At 44.6% G+C, this 18,467-nt stretch overlaps 1 protein-coding gene across 2 annotated transcripts; it reads left to right on the forward strand.

Annotated features, from left to right (window-relative positions):
• The first annotated feature begins 33 nt into the window (after positions 1-33).
• On the forward strand, positions 34-17,754 carry wdr37 (WD repeat domain 37). Of its 2 annotated transcripts, none has more exons than XM_079754706.1 (14): positions 34-210; positions 710-909; positions 3,097-3,193; positions 3,338-3,433; positions 3,985-4,049; positions 5,927-6,065; positions 6,225-6,296; positions 6,603-6,647; positions 7,056-7,132; positions 9,195-9,429; positions 9,816-9,957; positions 13,934-14,068; positions 15,676-15,790; positions 16,061-17,754. In XM_079754706.1, the coding sequence occupies exons 2-14, from the start codon at positions 763-765 to the stop codon at positions 16,190-16,192; spliced, it is 1,497 nt and encodes a 498-aa protein (XP_079610832.1). In that variant the 5' UTR covers positions 34-210; positions 710-762; the 3' UTR covers positions 16,193-17,754. The 2 variants fall into 2 exon arrangements, with proteins under 2 accessions (XP_079610832.1, XP_079610833.1); XM_079754707.1 differs by having other exon boundaries at positions 194-297.
• Positions 17,755-18,467: the final 713 nt, after the last annotated feature.

Consider the following 18,467-nt stretch of genomic DNA (forward strand, 5'->3'; position numbering starts at 1 on the left):
TCGTGGAAGACAAAAGTAAATGTAAAAACCAATACGTTTTTTAATGCGGATATTGCCATTTGGCGTCGTACACAATTTAAAAGTTATACACTTGTCAAACTAGCAGTTACTTTATTATGGGTTATTTCAGTCTACTCAGATAATTACATCTATACGTCTACAGATGTGCGTCGGGTTCAAAGTTGAATTGTGCCGCAGCCTTCAAGGAAGGTGATCTGTCAGCTACTTCCTCACTAGCGTTGCAGCTAATTTACAGTCTAACCGTTGTCATATTTTTAAAGTAGATCTTCATAACAGGTATCCGATTACACTTATAAATAGTGTATAGCGGCAGCTAATGTACAATATGTGTGTCCTCGCTTATAAATGACGGCAGCGGTTATCACGTTGCAGGTAGAAGTGCATCTAGCTGGCGTTATGTCATCCTCTCAAAAGCTAATCTTGGTCAAATGTCATACACTACCGTGACGTCTATCGAAATATCTGGCTACTGTAATCGTATGTAGCTAGCAATTATTGCCAATACAGCTAAGCTTTCCTGCTGTCGCATTTTTAACTAGCCTTGACTTCACAGAAACTGCATGTCAACATCCCCGTGATTCATATTTATTTCGATCGAATTATCTGCTGCTAGACAGATTGCTAAATGAACCTTAACCTGGCATCTGCGCTGTGACAAGCGAACCAACCCTGGCCTTTGTTTATTCAGCCAGTCTCAGGTAGGAGGTGATCAGGGGCAGGGCCGGTGACGAGGGAGGAGGGATGCCTGTTGAGAGCGGAAGCAGCAGCTCTGCTTCGGCTGCCCGTCACCCCAAGCAGAAGCGCAAGGCCCACAGCCTTTCCATACGTCGCACAAACAGCACGGAGGAGAGGCCGCCTGGTATGCACAGAGACATGCTGGAGGGACAGGTAAGCAATGCCTGCTCAAAGATCAACTCACACACATACACATTACACACAGTTAATGCACCACAAGAAAATTAGATCATGGCATATCTTCAAACATTAAACCCAAGCTATTTAATATTAACCCTATAACAAAAAATGTTAGTTATATTTATTCCTAAAATAACTAGTCGTAAATTAACACCCTTTGAGCTTTGTTGACTTGTTTACAGGAACCAGTAGGCTGGGAATTTTTTGGTTGATTAAAATTTTGATTGCCATGCTTAGTTTTTGTCATGTAAGCCCTGGTTTCAGTAAAGGCAATACATCACCAGCCGGTCCAACAACATTGCTTTTTTATTTGGTGCCTCGTGTTGCAAAATTGTACTCACCTCCATGGAAGTTATGGCTATGCGTGTGGAAGTGATTTTTAGATAACACTGTCCTATTATCTGACATTTTTCTTGTGTGTAATTGTTCCTGCTTTCTCACAAAGGACACTTCATTTGTGTTTTTTGTGTTATTTAAACTTGGTTGTTTCTGCAATATATTGTCAGCACAGTCAGGGATTACCCGTCTCCAAAGAGCTAAAGCTACATCAAGTCACTGGGGTTTGGGACTGAAATTGCAAGCAGATATCGATTCTGTCTTTTAATAGGGAGGAGTGAGAGGGATTGTTTCAGTAAGTGGAGGCTTCGGTGAGTGCTGCTGCTGTTGCCAGCTGTCAGGTGCATCGTCAACCGGCCATAAAAGCAGGCCTTACTGTTTGATTAAGATCACGATGGTTAGTTAAGTTTGAGAGCTGCCCTCTCAAAATATTTGCCTTTGAAATCTTTCACTGAAGGTATGTCATAGGGCCATTCCATTGTCTCGTTTGGAGAGTGAACAGAGTTCACAAAATTAGAGCTCTGTTTGGTACGGTGCTAATTGCTGTATATAAAGAAATATTGTTGTTTTTTATTCATGAGTAATTTGTGTTAAATATTTCAGTTTCCTTTATCTGCCACTAATCATTGTCTTGGATAGTATTGTCATGAAACGCATGGTGTAATCTGGCAAATAAATAATACAGGCTGGTGTTCTCTCTTGTTAAGTCAACTCGTGGAAGACGTATAAAGAACTATTCCTCGGCCATGTCACCCGCAAGTGACTCTCTCCTGGGCAATGTTCCGGACGTTACTGCATGACACTGACATTGGGCAGTGTTCTCATTAAGGTTTAATATAGGCAGCTTATCCAGCTAATTAGTCTTTTCACCAGGTCTCTTGATGCCCTAACCTGCAGATGCATTGTATGTACAAAAAGCAAACCTCCTTTCACAACAAGTTAAACAGACATTGCTTGTGGGTGTATGCACACGTACGTCGGCAAACACGTGTGCATACTGCATACTGCATACACATAAACACACACAGTAAACAGCTATCCTGTAGCATTTTACCTCATAAAGCCGTCATTATGACTTGCATTCACAAAGGGCTATAGATTTTAGGGTCCACTGATGCATTGCTTTTTGAAATAAGGGGTGCTCTGTGTATAGATGTTTCTTTTTCAACCTGTGTCCTTGCAGGCAGTGCTAGCAGAATGAACAGTGGGGTTAACTTACTACGACACACTTGTTTGCTGCATGTAGGCCAGAAGAAAGGGCAGCTGACAGCCATGTATTCGGTTCCCCCCCTCCCCATTCGTGTTTCAGATCAAGCAGAGAGTAGGCAACAGCTCTTAAGGAATTTTGTCAAACCAGGCTTGTGACTCTATTGTTCTCATGGCAGACTGTACTTCTCTTTGCATGCCTTGCGTTTTGTCCTTCTGGCAGAATAACTGCACTTTTAACAGTTCAGTATGGAGGTGAGTAAAAAAAGATTTAAGAGTTAGACTGCTAGTTATTTTCTGTAGTATTTTATATCTTGTAGTTTAATGAAAATCACTCGCATTGCTCAGTCCCTACCTCAGATCCCGGATTAGTGTTAAAACCAGTTTCTGTGAACATTGTCTTGCTAGAATAAGTCAAGCTAGCCAGTTATGCACAAGTTTGTATGTTTTCCATTCAAAAAAACTCCTTGGCATCGACGGCATCAATTGCTATGTATATTGCAATAAATCCATTCTCCAATTTGATCAGTGACAAAATCCATGATATTTCATTTGACCTGCTTTTGTTTAAGTTGTCTTTAAAGCCTAACCTTTTAATATGTTTTCTCTTTTTCTTAGGATTCCAAGCTCCCCCTATCCTTGCGAAACAATCTCCTTGACCTTTTCGGGCAGATCGAGAGAGAGTTTGAGAATCTGTACATCGAAAACCTTGAATGTAAGATGTCTAACAATCCAGTAATTCGTGTCAATGGCAGAAATCTGTTGTATCTCATTAACTGCTGCTAGCATACCTAAACGTTAAGAGTTCAATATCTTGCAACTCTAATGTCACACTGTTGCAACGGATGTCTCGTTGCAGTGCGTCGAGAGATCGATTCCCTGAACGAGCGTCTGACTGGTGATGGACAGATCCTGGAGGGGGGAGACCCCAACAAGGGGGCTCTCAAAGCAAAAGGTAAAGCCCCCCTGTGTTTCTCCATCATCCTACTCCTGTGAAGCTAGATTGGGTGTTTCATAATAATAAGACAGGTACACTAAGATAAGTATTGCCAAAAGTACAGAGACTCCAAGCAGGATCATATCCCCAGTGGTACCGGTAGATTTGCCAGAGCAATTTCACGAATATATTTTTTAGAAATCTTTTCAACCCCTTTTTTATATTTTTCACCTCATAACGGATATGAAAGACGACTACCAATTTTGTCTCTAGAGCCCTATTTGAAGATGTAACATGGTGGTGCACTTCACTATTACATTGTTTGTATAGAACTCTACATATATATATATATATATATATATATATATATATATATATATATATATATATGCACTTGTGTCATCCCCTGCTGTACCAAAAACGTACCGTACCGAATCTAAAACCGTTATATGAACCAAACCGGAAATCTTGTGAACCATTCCACCCCTGCAAGCCATGACATTAAGCCTGCTGTAAATACAACCAAATAAGGGTAAGAGCCGTGCAATCTTTGTCCCTCTAACCCACAGCGAGCCATAGCACCAGTCAACTGTCCCAGAAGCTTAAGACGACATACAAAGCCTCTACCAGCAAGGTAATGGGAGAAAAACAAAGATGAGACCACTATAGAGATAATGGGATTAGCCATCTATGTCAATATTTGAACTTCTTTGGATTGAATGCTGCCTGAATCAAAAGCCCCTTTGTGACTATATCTGAGAAGTGAAGACTAGCCTGTTTTATTTCTTCCTCCGAGGTCATGACTTGTAAAGAGAAGGCGATCAATTGAAATACCTTGAGTGATCCGTCAGAGATGTAACATTAGCCCTCTCAAAGCCAGCTACTTGCTCTGCTACATAAACTAAATCAAAGTCCATTTGCAACCGGAAAATGATTCTGGCCATACATGGGCTACTGTCTACTGACGAGAAGAGTTCTCAGATCAGATAATGTATATTTGTTCAGTGGTGATGGATTTCATGTTCAGAAAATTAAAGTGCTGCCATGTTTTTTCCCCGTCCGTGTACTTAACCAGGGGACTCTGTAACCCAGTAGTTTTAAACTCTCATTAGGGATCTAACTGGCAAGCCCGCCAAACAAGACTAAAGGTTTGACTTGCCTCATTATCTCTTCCTCTCAATCCCCCTGTGATATTTATAGTGTTTATGCACCTTCCACGGCAAGGTGGGGGCTCCACGTGGTTTCAGTGTGGCCACATGGGAATTGTTGTGTGGAGATTCATGGGTAATATTTCTTGACGTTGCGTTTGCCGCTTAGCATGGGACATGGCCGCAGGCTGAGCGTCATAACTCCAACCCTGACTCCTACTTTGGTTAATGATAGGTGTTGGTTCGTTAAAGAACAATGGAGTACAGAGTGCTCATCTCGAGGTGGTTGGAACATGATGGGTTATTGCTTCAGTAGATGGCTGTTTAATTACATGTGCTATTTATATTAGGTACCAAGTTAAGTTAAGAGTTAAGAGTTCTTGTAAGTTTTATAGCAAAGACGACCAAATCAAACCTCATCACGTGAACCTTTTTATGCAAATATTTTCTTGCATATCTTTTTGTCACTTCTCTATACAACACATGAATAACATAATGGTACTACTCATTGGCAAAAGGTTTCCTCAAAATTAACTGGTTACACCTTACAATAAGGGTTCATTGTTTAACATTAGTTAATGCAGTAATAGGCATTGTTGGATAGGGTTAACCCTAATCCTATTAAATAATGTATGAATTATTACCTTAGTTAACATGAACACCAATGCCTAAGTAACATTACTAAACATAAACATCATTAGTAAATGATAACTAGATCATTAGAAAACTGTATCTGTTAAATAAGGCTAATTACTGCATTAACGTTTACTTAATAGCTAACTAAATGTTAATTAATGTGGCCTTATTGTAAAGTGTCAATGATGAACATAAATATGGAGCTTACTATTTTAATCCATCCCTTTTTAGGATATACCTCTACTATTGCCATGACAACTGCATGCTAGAAGGGAGCAAGGACACAAGGGTTCAAGGGAGGACTTAATCAGATTTAAATCTGTAATACTAATTTGGAATGATGTTGTCAAAAGTCAAAGGGCACTGCTAATGCTTACTGATTAATGTCATGGGCAACTTGTTTGACTACTAAATTTGATGTTGACTGTTTTACATGTTTCTTAAGAAAAATCCCTCCCCAAAAAATAGGATATCTTTTAACAAAAATCTGAACTACTACAGCAAGTGGCAGCATGTGTGCTAAAAGGAGCTAGCCGTGTTTGCCTGTATTTATGGCTTACAAAGTCAACAAGTAGATGCCCAGCTCTCTGCATAGTTAACTCAGGATCCTACTAGAACTTGAGATCTCATCAATATATCCCACGATGCATAGCATCCACAAACGGCATGTCTCTTTCCATTCATTTTATTCTCTCTTTTCTCCCTGTAACTTCCACCCGATTCCCAGATTGTGTCCAGTTTCAAGGCCACCACAGGCTCGCGGGCAATCTGCCAGCTGCTGAAGGAGTATGTTGGCCACAGGGATGGCATCTGGGACCTGGGCATCACCCGGACCCAGCCCGTGGTGCTTGGAACCGCCTCTGCAGGTCCCGGACACACAATGCCTTTATTAGCTGATATATCTATATATACAGATCTATAGATCTATAGATAGATGGATAGATGGATATACTTTCTTATGTTGTACTATGGACGTCTGATGTTGTACTTTAAACGCTGAACGTTTCTCCCCGTCTTCCTTGCAGACCACTCTGCTCTGCTGTGGAGCATCGAGACAGGGAAGTGTGTTCTGAGGTATGCCGGCCACGCAGGATCAGGTAAGGGGCCTCGACCAGGTCTGGGGATGCTCTGACGATGCAGATGCCTTTTAGATATCTTTCAAATAAACAGTTCTCTTGACACTAAGTCTTAATAACTGCAAACTAACGAGCTGTATCTGCTGTTTTATCTGCTCCTTCAAAAACTTAGGAAAAATGTATTTGGAAATAATTTGTGAGGGGAGGTTAAGTGAAGCGTGTCTATATTTGAACAGTGAAAGTTTGACAGTTGGTGAAGGTCATTGATGCGTTGAGTTTGTTTTTGTCAGATAAGCTCACAAACACGCTGTGTTTTCTCACCCTCAGTCAACTCTATCAAGTTCCACCCCACCGAGCAGATGGCTTTAACAGGTACATATGTTTCAGAAGTTGTTATTTTGGGATTATAAACTCTCTCCCTCTCCACCTCTCCCGCCATCTTTCCCTCTCTCTCTCTCTCCCTCTCTCCCTCCCCCTCCCCTATCTCTCTCTCCCTCCTCTCCTCTCCCCTATCCCTCTCTCTCTCCCTCCCCCTATCCCTCTCTCCCTGTCTCCCTCTCTCTCCCTCTCCCTCCCTCCCTCCCCACTCCCCCTCAACCCATGTGTCATGTTTTGTCAAAGCAACACGGCCAGGTCTTCGTTAGCACCTTTGTTTTTGTTTGTGTGTGGAGGCATGGTGTTGTTTGTGGAGGGTGGGAACACAGATCTGCATACGTGCTGCTGGCACCATGGTAACCTTGCAGTGTTTGTGTGACCCCCCCCAACTCCTTTCCTCCCCAGCCTCTGGAGACCAGACGGCACACATCTGGCGGTACATGGTGCAGCTGCCCGCCCCCCCGCCTCAACCCGATGCCACGGTACGTTTAGAGGCACACACACACACACACACACACACACACACACACACACACACACACACACACACACACACACACACACACACACACACACACACACACACACACACACACACACACACACACACACACACACACACACACACACAGGGGTACTTCCACTGTCACAGAACAAAAAGTAGGTAGTTGACTACCACCAATGCCACTATTCAAGAGCATGCGAAGAAAAAACACATTGGCGGTTAGTTTTCTCTTCAAGTCTTCTAGATTCCCACACTGAAGATCTGCAATTTCCGAACACAAAATAACATAGTTTTGTTGTTATTTCATCAAACAAATATTTTGGGCTAGCCCTACAGGCTATTTTAAACTTTTCCAATGATTACCTAAAAAGTTGAACTACTGTAGTTATGTACGCAATATATTGTTTAGAGTAAGAGCAATTCAAAATAAAAAATCTTCTTAGCTTTGCTAGTATTAACTGGCTGAATATTCAATATCAACAAGACCATTTAATGCGGTCTATAAATGCTTCCAACACTTCAGTTATGTCACTGAGTAGTCACTATTTGTTTACATGTTTCTATAATTAGTGCAGGCTTCAGTATCTCCTATTAAGGGAGGGGGGTGGAGGAAAGGTACCAGTTCCACTTGATGCTTTATAGTAGAATTAATTTACGTACATAGATTAATTATGTCCTTATTTGATGTCATTTGAAATCTTTCTTTTGATGTTAGCTGCTTGTTTTGTCAATGGTCTTCTCTTTGAAATGTATTTAAAAAATATGTTTTAATTAGATTCCCCAAAACTAATTCTCTAAGGGGAGACGTTGGTGTGCATGTTACTTGTCACATTAGACACAAGTGGTGGCTTCCATAGATTGCCGCTGTACTTCTTTAAAAGCCTGTCCTCCCCATACAACTGCAAGCTTAAACACGCTTTCACTACCAGGGCTTCACAAATACAGATCCTTGAATAATCAACAGAACCGGTGGAATAAACACATTCACGTTGTTAATTAATCGGGATATCCAATACAGTGCTGTCTGATGTCTGAAATCCTTGAAGTTGTTTTTAATTCTCATTAGCACAACACAAGTGGCTGCACCTTTTGAACATACCCATATTTGCTTTCTTTCCTCATTTTACAGTGCATTGATCCAATTCCCATCAGAGGGGTGTCTGCAATTGATTATCAAAGTGTTTCTGTGTGTTGATCATTGTGTATGTTAATTTTTCTTTATTTGCATACATATGTATGTGTAGATAAAAATACCTTTTAATGTGTGATCATTTTTTATAAGCTGGATACACATTTATATATTTTTTGAGTGTACAGTCGACATTTTGGACAATGTGTTGAGATGAATTTGCACCTTGGTGTAACGATCCAGTATAGTCTGGTGAGTCACATATCACTGGCCTCAGCCCGGAGAGTTGAGAGAATGCTCACTCCTTCTCAAAATGTGAACTGCATTAACCCCACCACATTGTAAGCACACTGTAAAAAGTAATCCGTTATAGTTTCCGGGTTAAAGCAAGGACCTTTTTGTTACTGTGGCCCGGAACGTCCCAATTTACTTTATTCTGTTTTTCCTCATCTAATAGAGTTAACAAGGCAATAGTAGGATCATCCTTAATAATAAAGTGTTCTAAACATTTCTGATAATAAACAATAACCGTCTCACAGTTATAACAGCATCACACATAATTATAGCGCCAAGTCAAACTCCTAACATATCAATCTAATTGATCAAACTCTTTCAAAGTTGTTTTCTTTGCCATTGTTATTTTTGTTTTGTTTATAACACAGCTTTGTTGAATACTCAATGCTCATTGGTCAATAAAGGCATTCAACTCCACAGCACGTTGCTATGGATGCAGTTCTCCAATCGTAGAACCAAACATTTTACTTGTTGACTATTTCATTTATAGTGCGGAAGCAATAAAATCGTTTTGAAATAAAAAGTATATTTACTTGTGGTTATGTTTTGCGTCCTGTGAGAAACGCCTATGATTAGCACCAGCTCATTTCCGACACGGTCTTCCCCTCCCCCCCAGGCCTCTTGCGACGATGACCCAGACCTGTCGGACCGAGAGGAGGGGGACCTGGACGGGGAGGGCCCCGGCGAGGTGCCCACCATCCGCGTCGCCACGGCAACCCTTAAGAGCCACCAGGGCGTGGTGATCGCCGCCGATTGGCTGGTCGGGGGGCGACAGGTGGTGACAGCCTCCTGGGACCGTGCGGCTAACCTGTACGAAGTGGAGACCTCGGAGTTGGTCCACACACTAACTGGTAACCTCTCAGACCAGCGGGCACAAACACAAGTTGGTCCACACACTAACTGGTAACCTCTCAGACCAGCGGGCACAAACACAAGTTGGTCCACACACTAACTGGTAACCTCTCAGACCAGCGGGCACAAACACGTTGGCTTGTCTGCACCAAAGTCCATCCATACTGATTGGATGTCCAAAGTTCTAATCACACGCACGCACGCGCACAGACACACACAGACACACACGCACACCCTGATGAGCTGCATGATTGGCACCACTCTGTCTGTGCGTGTCCGAGTGCGTTGCAAGTTTGTATTGCTTGGCAATTATGTAACACGCATGTAATGATTCCAGTATCTCCACACTGTGTGTGTGTGTGTGTGTGTGTGTGTGTGTGTGCAGGCCATGACCAGGAGCTGACCCACTGCTGCACCCACCCGTCCCAGCGGCTGGTGGTGACGTCCTCCAGAGACACCACCTTCAGACTGTGGGACTTCAGGGACCCCTCCATTCACTCTGTCAACGTCTTCCAGGGACACACAGAGTAGGTCACAGTCTCTCTCACACACACACACACACACACACACACACACACACACACACACACACACACACACACACACACACACACACACACACACACACACACACACACCCTAACTCAACCCCAGCGCTAAGTTCTACTTTACTGTAGGTCTGTATCTTGATGGTGACTGAGGAATACAGACATTCAGAAACAAGCTACATTGCAGTTCACGGTTCCTCCACTGGGTGGTGTTATAACATTATCGATAGGCTTTTGTCTGGCGCCACCATGTCATTCTCTATTTTCTTTTCCCCTCTTCTTAGTTGTCCCTTTTTCTCTCTTTTGTACAGTGTCACATTAATCTCCCGGCCCTGTTGCTCTAAGCCAAATCCTCCTTCTTCTCTCTCATTCATTATGGAGTGCTTCAGTCGTCGCGTTGATGATTCACTGCTCTTCCTCCTCCAGCTCTCCCTCTCATTTTCTTTTATTCTAACCTCCCCACTCCTCATCTCTCTCTCTCTCGCTCGCTCGCTCAGTCTCTAGCTCTCTAGGCCTCGCTCTCTCATTTATCTGCCTGTGTGCACACTAATCCCTACACTCTGTGTAATTTGGCACTGAGGCACCATGCGACAAGTTGATCATTTCAAACGACCACTGTGAGGCCTGCGTGCGCCTTTCAATGGTGGCAACCCTTTTCTTCTAAAGGCGTGTGTGTCAAGCGGTAGCCACTAAGGATGCACACACACACACACACACACACACACACACACACACACACACACACACACACACACACACACACACACACACGCTTCTCCTTTCTCGCTGCATGCCATTGAGTCACATATTACAAATTATGCTTGCCTCCCCTCCTGCTCGACAGAAGTTAATAATTCTTCCGCATTTCAGCACCGTTTGTCCCTAAGAGACAATGGCTGACATGAGATTACACCCCGGTCGCTCTCCCTGTCTGAGTGAACGGCTTCTTTGGAGTCAGCGGGGGGCGGGGGGGGTGGTAACGTCGCCGTGGGTCTGGAGTTTGTGTCGCTCGCTAACGCGCTCTGTCCTCCAGAGGATTGGTAATGGAGGGAAAACGTGCGTCGCTGTCTCTACATGTGGAGTCTATTCATAGTGTTCAGCAGGTTCAAGGGGTGCTGCTGCTGCCGAGAGAGATGTCAACAGCCCCCCCCCCCCACACACACACACACACACACACACACACACACACACACACACACACACACACACACACACACACACACACACACACACACACACACACACCACTTTTGCCCCCTGATGGGCACAGCAGACACTAGGTTTGGAGTGTTTTCGTTCCTGCTTGAGCCCCAGCTCCAGAACAAGTAGTCGTGACAACCAGAGATAATGTATGTTGTGCAGCCTCAAGAAATTGGAATGTACACTTGCAAAGCTCCAGACACATTCTAGTAGGCTGTGGAACATGAAGGTGTTAGCTGTGTATTGCTGTTGCTTCGTCAAGGCCCTACCGTTAGTCGAGGCCCTGAGTGGTCTCCATGTGACCCCCTTTTTACCTGTGGATACATGGCAGCCAATAAGAATATTGCTTATGTCATCTGCCGGGATTTGACTCCCACCATATCTGTGATCATCATACATCTTGAGAAACCAACCTCTCATTGTGCTGCCACATAACAAAAGATGTGTGCGTGTGTGGGAAACTGATGAGAAGTCAGTTGAACGTTGACCCTCACGGGATACACGCTTTGTCGAGTGTGTGACCTCCACCGTGTCACGGAGGATATCTGCGGGGACCCGAAGGGTTTTTAGTATTAGCAGGTCACCATTCTGCTAGTCTCCACCCGCCCTAACTCACATTATGACATAATGACAGGACATAAATGATGTGATCAGTGCACCGCCCCAGGGAGCCAAGGGGAGGGGGGGAGAGGGAGGGAGAGAGAGAGGGAGAGAGAGAGAGAGAGAGAGAGAGAGGGGGAGAGAGGGAGGGAGGGAGGGAGGGGGAGAGAGGGAGGGAGAGAGAGAGAGAGAGAGAGAGAGAGAGAGAGAGAGAGAGAGAGAGACTCTTGTAGCGTCTTCACCGGCAATTACTGCTAACGCGCCCTGACAGCGAGCCACAGCAGTCAAAAGTGCAGCACATTTCCCACCACCCTGTCCGACCCACCCCGGTAATTGCGGGGCGTAATGACAACCGCACACGAGCGCACAAACGGCGCGCAGCAAACGAGAAGTGGCAGCAAACTTGCTCTACATATGGCATTCTAATGCTCTCTCTCTCTCGCTCGCACGCTACGGTGGACCCAAATATACGTACTCTGAATGAAACCATTTTTGTCCTGCCGTCATGGCAGCAGTTTCATTCAGGTTTGAGCCTTCCTTTGGCTGATGCTCTGATACAGAGTTGACTGAAGGTGGGTCAGACGGCTGAAAAGAAAAATAACATTTCCTTCAATCACCCAAATAATCCAGCCCGGAATGTCTGGAAACCCATGATTATATACTTGATTTGACACAGGGACCAACTCCACCCAGACACCATTTTCAGATGACGCCAGATAGCATCGCCTTCAAAACCCAGACACAAAAACTCAAAAGAAACAACCGAGAAATTCCTCTGGCTCTTTTTCTTCTTCTTTAGTTCAAAAGCTTTCAGGTTCGGTTGGTTCAGTCCTGTACTTAAAAATCCCTTTTATCCGCCCCTGGATACATATTATATTTTATTGATGGCCTCCCCTAGCCCTGGGGTCCCCTAGTGTCTGTTAACTGGGGACAATGCAGCCACACTTTCTCATCACCCTCAGCCTGTGTTAATCAGCCAGTGTTTAGCCCTTCTAATTAGATTGTAATGCCGTGTCAATTTAAATTGAGGGGCGGGCCAGCCCTGAGCTAAGCCCTGGCAGAACGAGGGGTCCGTGTATTCAACACACAGCTAATCTCAATCGACGCCTCCCCCCACCGCCGAGTGCCCCCAATCTCATTTGCGTCTCTTCCGGGACCCGCTGTTCAGCCGAGAGGACGGGAGCCGTGGCGTGGATGTTAAGTAAGAACCCGCGGGGACGGCCCGACATAATGGATATTAAATAACTCTCCAGCCCCGACCTCGCCCCCCCCGCCGAGCCCCCCGCCGCTCCTCCTTGGATGTGTTTCCCCCCCCCCGACGCTCCTCCTTGGATGTGTTTCCCCCCCCCCCCTGCCGCTCCTCCTTGGATGTGTTTCCCCCCCCCCCCCCCCGACGCGCGCCGCAGCCCCAGAATGCCAATCCTGGTTAGCCAGGGGGCATGTCTGGTGAGGTCCACAGAACACCATGTAATCCATGGCTATTTCATGGTGGGGAGGCATGGAAAAAAAGAAAAGAAGAAGAAAGCCTGCAGGTGAAATTCCAGCGACTCGAACCACAATAACCAGAGAACGGTTGGTGCTCCATAGGGGACCCTTCTCCTCTCTTTACCCCAACACCAGCTCCAGTAGGCATGGCTCACCACCCGCCTTTGCTTCGTCTACCGACCACTTATGAGTGATATGAGATATATTTAGACACAAGCAACACTGCCCTGATAGGTCAGCGCTGGGAGTCCCTAATTCTAGGGAATTCTAGGGAATTCTAAGCCCTCCCTCCTTCCGACACCGCCACCACCACCAACCCCATCTGTCTAGGACGGACTCCCCCACGAGCCAAAATAGGAGGCAGTGTCCCTAATTCTCACGTGCAGTCAAAGACCAAATAGATGTTAAGAGTGGAGAGAGATCTGTCTGTCAGCTGTTTGGGTATCCTGGATGGAAATCATTTGCACGTTTTGTGTTTCTCTTCATAGGAAACAAAAGTGAATGAAAGAGATTCCGAAAATTAAACCAAATGGCGTACTGCCATCCGATACGATCTGACTCTATTCTAGAATCATTGACTCTTCTGAGCTCCCACTTAATTAACCGTGTGTGTGTGTGTGTGTGTGTGTGTGTGTGTGTGTGTGTGTGTGTGTGTGTGTGTGTTCCACAGCACGGTGACGTCAGCGGTCTTCACCGCGGGGGACAACGTGGTCTCCGGGAGCGACGACCGCACCGTCAAGGTGTGGGACCTGAAGAACATGCGGTCGCCCATAGCAACAATCCGCACCGACTCAGCCGTCAACAGGTGGGTGAGCAGAGAGGCGATTGGTCGAAACGCGCCAGCCGCTGCTCCAACATGTTGCTTTCAGGACAGTATCTTTCAATGCTAATACCAGTCACTTTACCGTGACGTAAGTATTGTCTGCTAAGGAGTACCTGTACCTACACTATCACAACACTAGTATATTTCTCTATAACTTTTCAGTTAATGTTAAGAATGACATAATACATTGTTGTATTAGATTTGTGTTTTCTATTGGATCACTTCCATCAATATGATCCTGAGATGAGGTGTATCCAGAAGCAGTGCATCGAAACAAAGAAAATGTTCTTAACATTGGATAGGAAAAGACTAGAAGGGAAAATAAATCTCAGACTAGGAATTCTTGGAGGGAGTGTAGCACGCCACAGTTCAAACAGAGTCCTGGTTCAACATTATTATTCTGACATCGGTGAACTACAAAGCCATTTTAATGCTGAGAGCATATAAATTCTTGTGCCAATTTCCTAAAGCTGTGCATAGTTCAGTAATGAAGACTTGTTTTATAACGAGATGCCAAACACATTAACAAAATGAATGGCCAGTTGGACCCTAGTGGGTGGCTGATTGATTGTAACTATGCATAATAATTTGGAGAGATTAATGTACTTCTATAGATTAATATTAGTAGTGTTGGGAGGGAGGGGGTATTTGAAGGAGAAATAATTAATGTAACAGTCAGGTGATGCATGAGCTAACATAATTGCGTACGGTGGCGTCATTTAAACGAGCCGTTTGGCCATTAACATGACACCAAAACGTCACAGCTCAGAGTTATAACGAACAGAGGGAGTGAGATCTGTCAGTCTCTTGACTGTGGAGACGTTGGATACTCTCGGGACCTAATGAACGGTAACGTGCACAAACCATGTTCGTTTGGGACACGCAACGTGCTGCAATAAGGATGTCGTGAACACAACAACACTGGGTCCATGTCTCAAACGTTCTGCCCAAGTCCATACTGAACCTTCCGAGCGGACTGAGAGGAGCGTAGGGGTCTTAAAACGATTGCAGGACAAAGACTTGGTAGGGTGGGTGGGATTGGATACAGTGCTCATGCTGCTGCCGTCTTAAGAGCATTAGATTCTAATGTGATTTGTCTTTTGTTTAGGGAAAGTACTTAATATGACTTGAGTAACGTGACTATGATGTGGTATTGTAGTTCATTTGAAGTCCTGCAGTGTTTCTCTCTGACCACCTCCACCACCTCAGAATGGTTTAGTTAATTCCATGTAATACTAACGATAATAACCATACAATAATAGTGTATCGTTCCTAGCTTACACGAAAACAGACCATCGCAGAAAAAACAGAGGCCATAATCTGTAGCGTACAGGTAGTCATTTGTTTGGCATGCTGGAACTAACTCTCTTCAGCCTCCCATGTAGGGCTAGTAATCCACCGTAGCTGGTTGTTGAGTCCCTTTGGTGACGTGGCGCAGCCCAACTTGCCTCGACCTTTGTCGATATCAAAGACTCTTACGAGGTTTCGAAAGTCTCGATGAGTCATGAGTCACAGTATGGTTCAGCACATGCTCCTCACATCCCTACACCCGCCTTCCGGCCGACGGCACGTGTCATGTGTTCCTCCAGGTTGAGCGTGTCCACCAACCAGCGGATCATCGCCCTGCCGCACGACAACCGCCAGGTCCGCCTCTTCGACATGAACGGCGTGAGGCTGGCCAGGCTGCCGCGCAGCAACAGAATGGTACGCTCTGGGTTTGTTTGTGTGCTTGAGGAGCCGAAGGGAGGGGCAAAATATCCTGGGTGGCGGAGGGTTGGAACGGTTGTAGACATATCTAAATGCTGACGCAAATAGTTAAGCAGGTCTGTGTGTAAATATGTCCAGAATGCATGTCCTAGTTTGAATGAAAACCTTTTTCTTTAGCCCTAGGGTTAAGTGTAGTGTAATCATGATATTTAAATTAGGTAGAGATGGTTAAGCGTGTACATTTTTGTCGTGTGTGCGTGTTCGCAGGGCCACCGGCGCATGGTGTGCTGCTCGGCGTGGAACGAGGAGAACCAGTCGTGCAACCTGTTCACGTGCGGCTTCGACCGCCAGGCCATCGGCTGGAACATCAACATCCCCGCCCTGCTGCAGGAGAAGTGACCGGCCTCCCCACCCCCCGACACCACCACACCCACCACCACCACCACCACCACCCACCACCACCACCCACCCCGTCTATCTGGGACTGACACCCCCAAGAGCCAAAATCCACATAGAAGAATATAGGATCCTACCATCGGCCAGTCGTCGCGCAACGAAGTGGGAGGCACCACGGAAGTTGAGCGTATGTCGTGTACACTGGCGGATTGTTGCTGTTCTTGTTGTCACCACTCTGTTTGATTATTTCCTGCTGCCTTCCAAGCTGTACATAGTCTGTTGTTTGGTAAGCAGCTGGACATAAGATCACTCTTATTTTGTTGTTGTGCTTTACAACTGTTTCAACGTGAAGATCATGTTTTTGTGTACAACAATTGTGTGTGTGTGTGTGTGTGTGTGTGTGTGTGTGTGTGTGTGTGTGTGTGTGTGATCCAGTTGGCTAGCATTTAGAACACAATTATCAATATTGCTGCCTGTTATTTATTCATATAAACAAATATAGCTTTTAGAGTTGGCACAATATATAACTCTGTGTGTCCAAATGTACCAGTGGTGTAGTTGATAGTGTCACCCTTTGCCATTTATTCTTTTCTTCCATATTGCTGTCCAGTCTTCGTATTCCCAGTGTGGGAATGCAGTCTGAGCTAGAGACGGAAGACAGTACCTGTCTGTGTGGAGTTTCACTTGGGCTGCTATTCTGAACATGTAACTGTAGGAACGGCTAGATGTGACGTGCTTATTTTCCTTCCTGACCCCACCGTCTCCTACAGATGGAGACTTGCGTCATTTCCCTTGCTGCTGCTTTCACTTTCCAGTGCTTTTCGTTCTTCGTTACTTAAAACTTGTGATGTTGTTGCCTTTCTTAGTATAGTTTTAGGACGTTTTGGGATGTTTATGCTTTTTGTCCTACTCTGTCTGCTGTTAACCACACAGCAATATTGCGAGGAAAATAAAGCACCAACCTTTTTTTGGTTTTGTAAATATAGTCATTGCTTTGCGAAGTCCTCTTGCGAGCTGTAAATAGGTCATGTTTGAGATCTTCCTGTACTCTGTATATGCTCAGCTGAAATGTGTACTGACTACAGCCATATCCATGCCTTCCCTTGTTCACTGGAGACATTCAATAGAAACACAAGCCCACCTTCTCCAGTCTGTGTCCAACTTTGGACCTTGTGTCTGATGTAACTGTTGAGCTTAAAGTAAATATATCAATCACGTGTGATCTTGGCTATTTATTAATTGCTGTCCTTCAGTTAGCACGAGTCCATAGAAGGCTTGGATCATGGGGTTTACACTTTGCCTCAAAGAGTTTGGTTACAGTCAAACTCAATGCATCCGCTCCAAAAGAGGGTTGATAAGAAGGGCCCTTTATTCAGCAACAGAAAACCTTGTAACCTTTTAACACACCTTGCAAGGTGTAAACTGAAATTCACACTGGGTCACTTGAATATTTTTTACATGACAGTAAAGGATAGGATTGTGGGGTCACACCGTGAACTCAAAGCAATGCTGTCATTGGTCACTTTCACTTGTTTGGTCATGTATTTAAATGCTGTAAATCACAAGGTTCATGTGTCTGTGTTTTGTCCCTGGCAACCTGTTGTGTAAGACTGAGCCTAGTAGTGTATAGCATACTTCACATTCCACTGGGAATTCTTCCTGATCCTAGGGGTGTGTGTGTGTGTGAGCGAGCGAGAGAGAGGCAGGCAAGCGGGGATGCCACAAAAACACGTTGAGTTGCACGCATTGTTCCACATTGCATTGAGGACGGAGAGGAAAAAGCTCTGAAAAAATAAACTACATACAAATCAAGGGCTAGACCAACAGCTTAGACTGAGATAATTTGATTCCATGATTAAAAAAGTTCCCTAATATAACCACATTAGTTCCTCCTAACCTTTAACCAAGATCAACACGTTCTTTCCTTCCACTCTAATGTTTGTTAAATAAACGATGTTTGTTAAATAAACAGTCTTGTTGAACGCTGAGAATCACTATTCCGTCATGCCTACGATTTTTATTTTCCTTTTTGCGTTTGTAATTTTTTTTAGGTTTCCACTTCAGATATTTTCTCTTCTCGATTGGTTTAATTTTTCTTCGACCAATGAAATTGCTCAAAATAAATTGAATATTTCCGACCAATGAGACCCCTGAAATATATTTATATATATTTTTCTCATATTATCAACAGTTGAGTTAGGTTCCTGATAGGCTATTGGGTGAGCAACACAAGATGCTGAGAGCAAAGACGAACTGGCACAAAGGAAGGGAAACAGTA

The sequence above is a fragment of the Pollachius pollachius genome (assembly GCF_949987615.1).
Source record: "Pollachius pollachius genome assembly, chromosome: 17".
NCBI classification, from domain to species: Eukaryota; Metazoa; Chordata; class Actinopteri; order Gadiformes; family Gadidae; genus Pollachius; species Pollachius pollachius.

Bases quoted from the DNA above. Each gene is read 5' to 3' on its own strand.
- wdr37 (XM_079754706.1), top strand. From the start codon at position 763: ATGCCTGTTGAGAGCGGAAGCAGCAGCTCTGCTTCGGCTGCCCGTCAC. The intron at 3,434-3,984 runs GTAAAGCCCCCC...TCTAACCCACAG, and splicing joins GGGGGCTCTCAAAGCAAAAG to CGAGCCATAGCACCAGTCAA. The intron at 15,791-16,060 runs GTACGCTCTGGG...GCGTGTTCGCAG, and splicing joins TGCCGCGCAGCAACAGAATG to GGCCACCGGCGCATGGTGTG.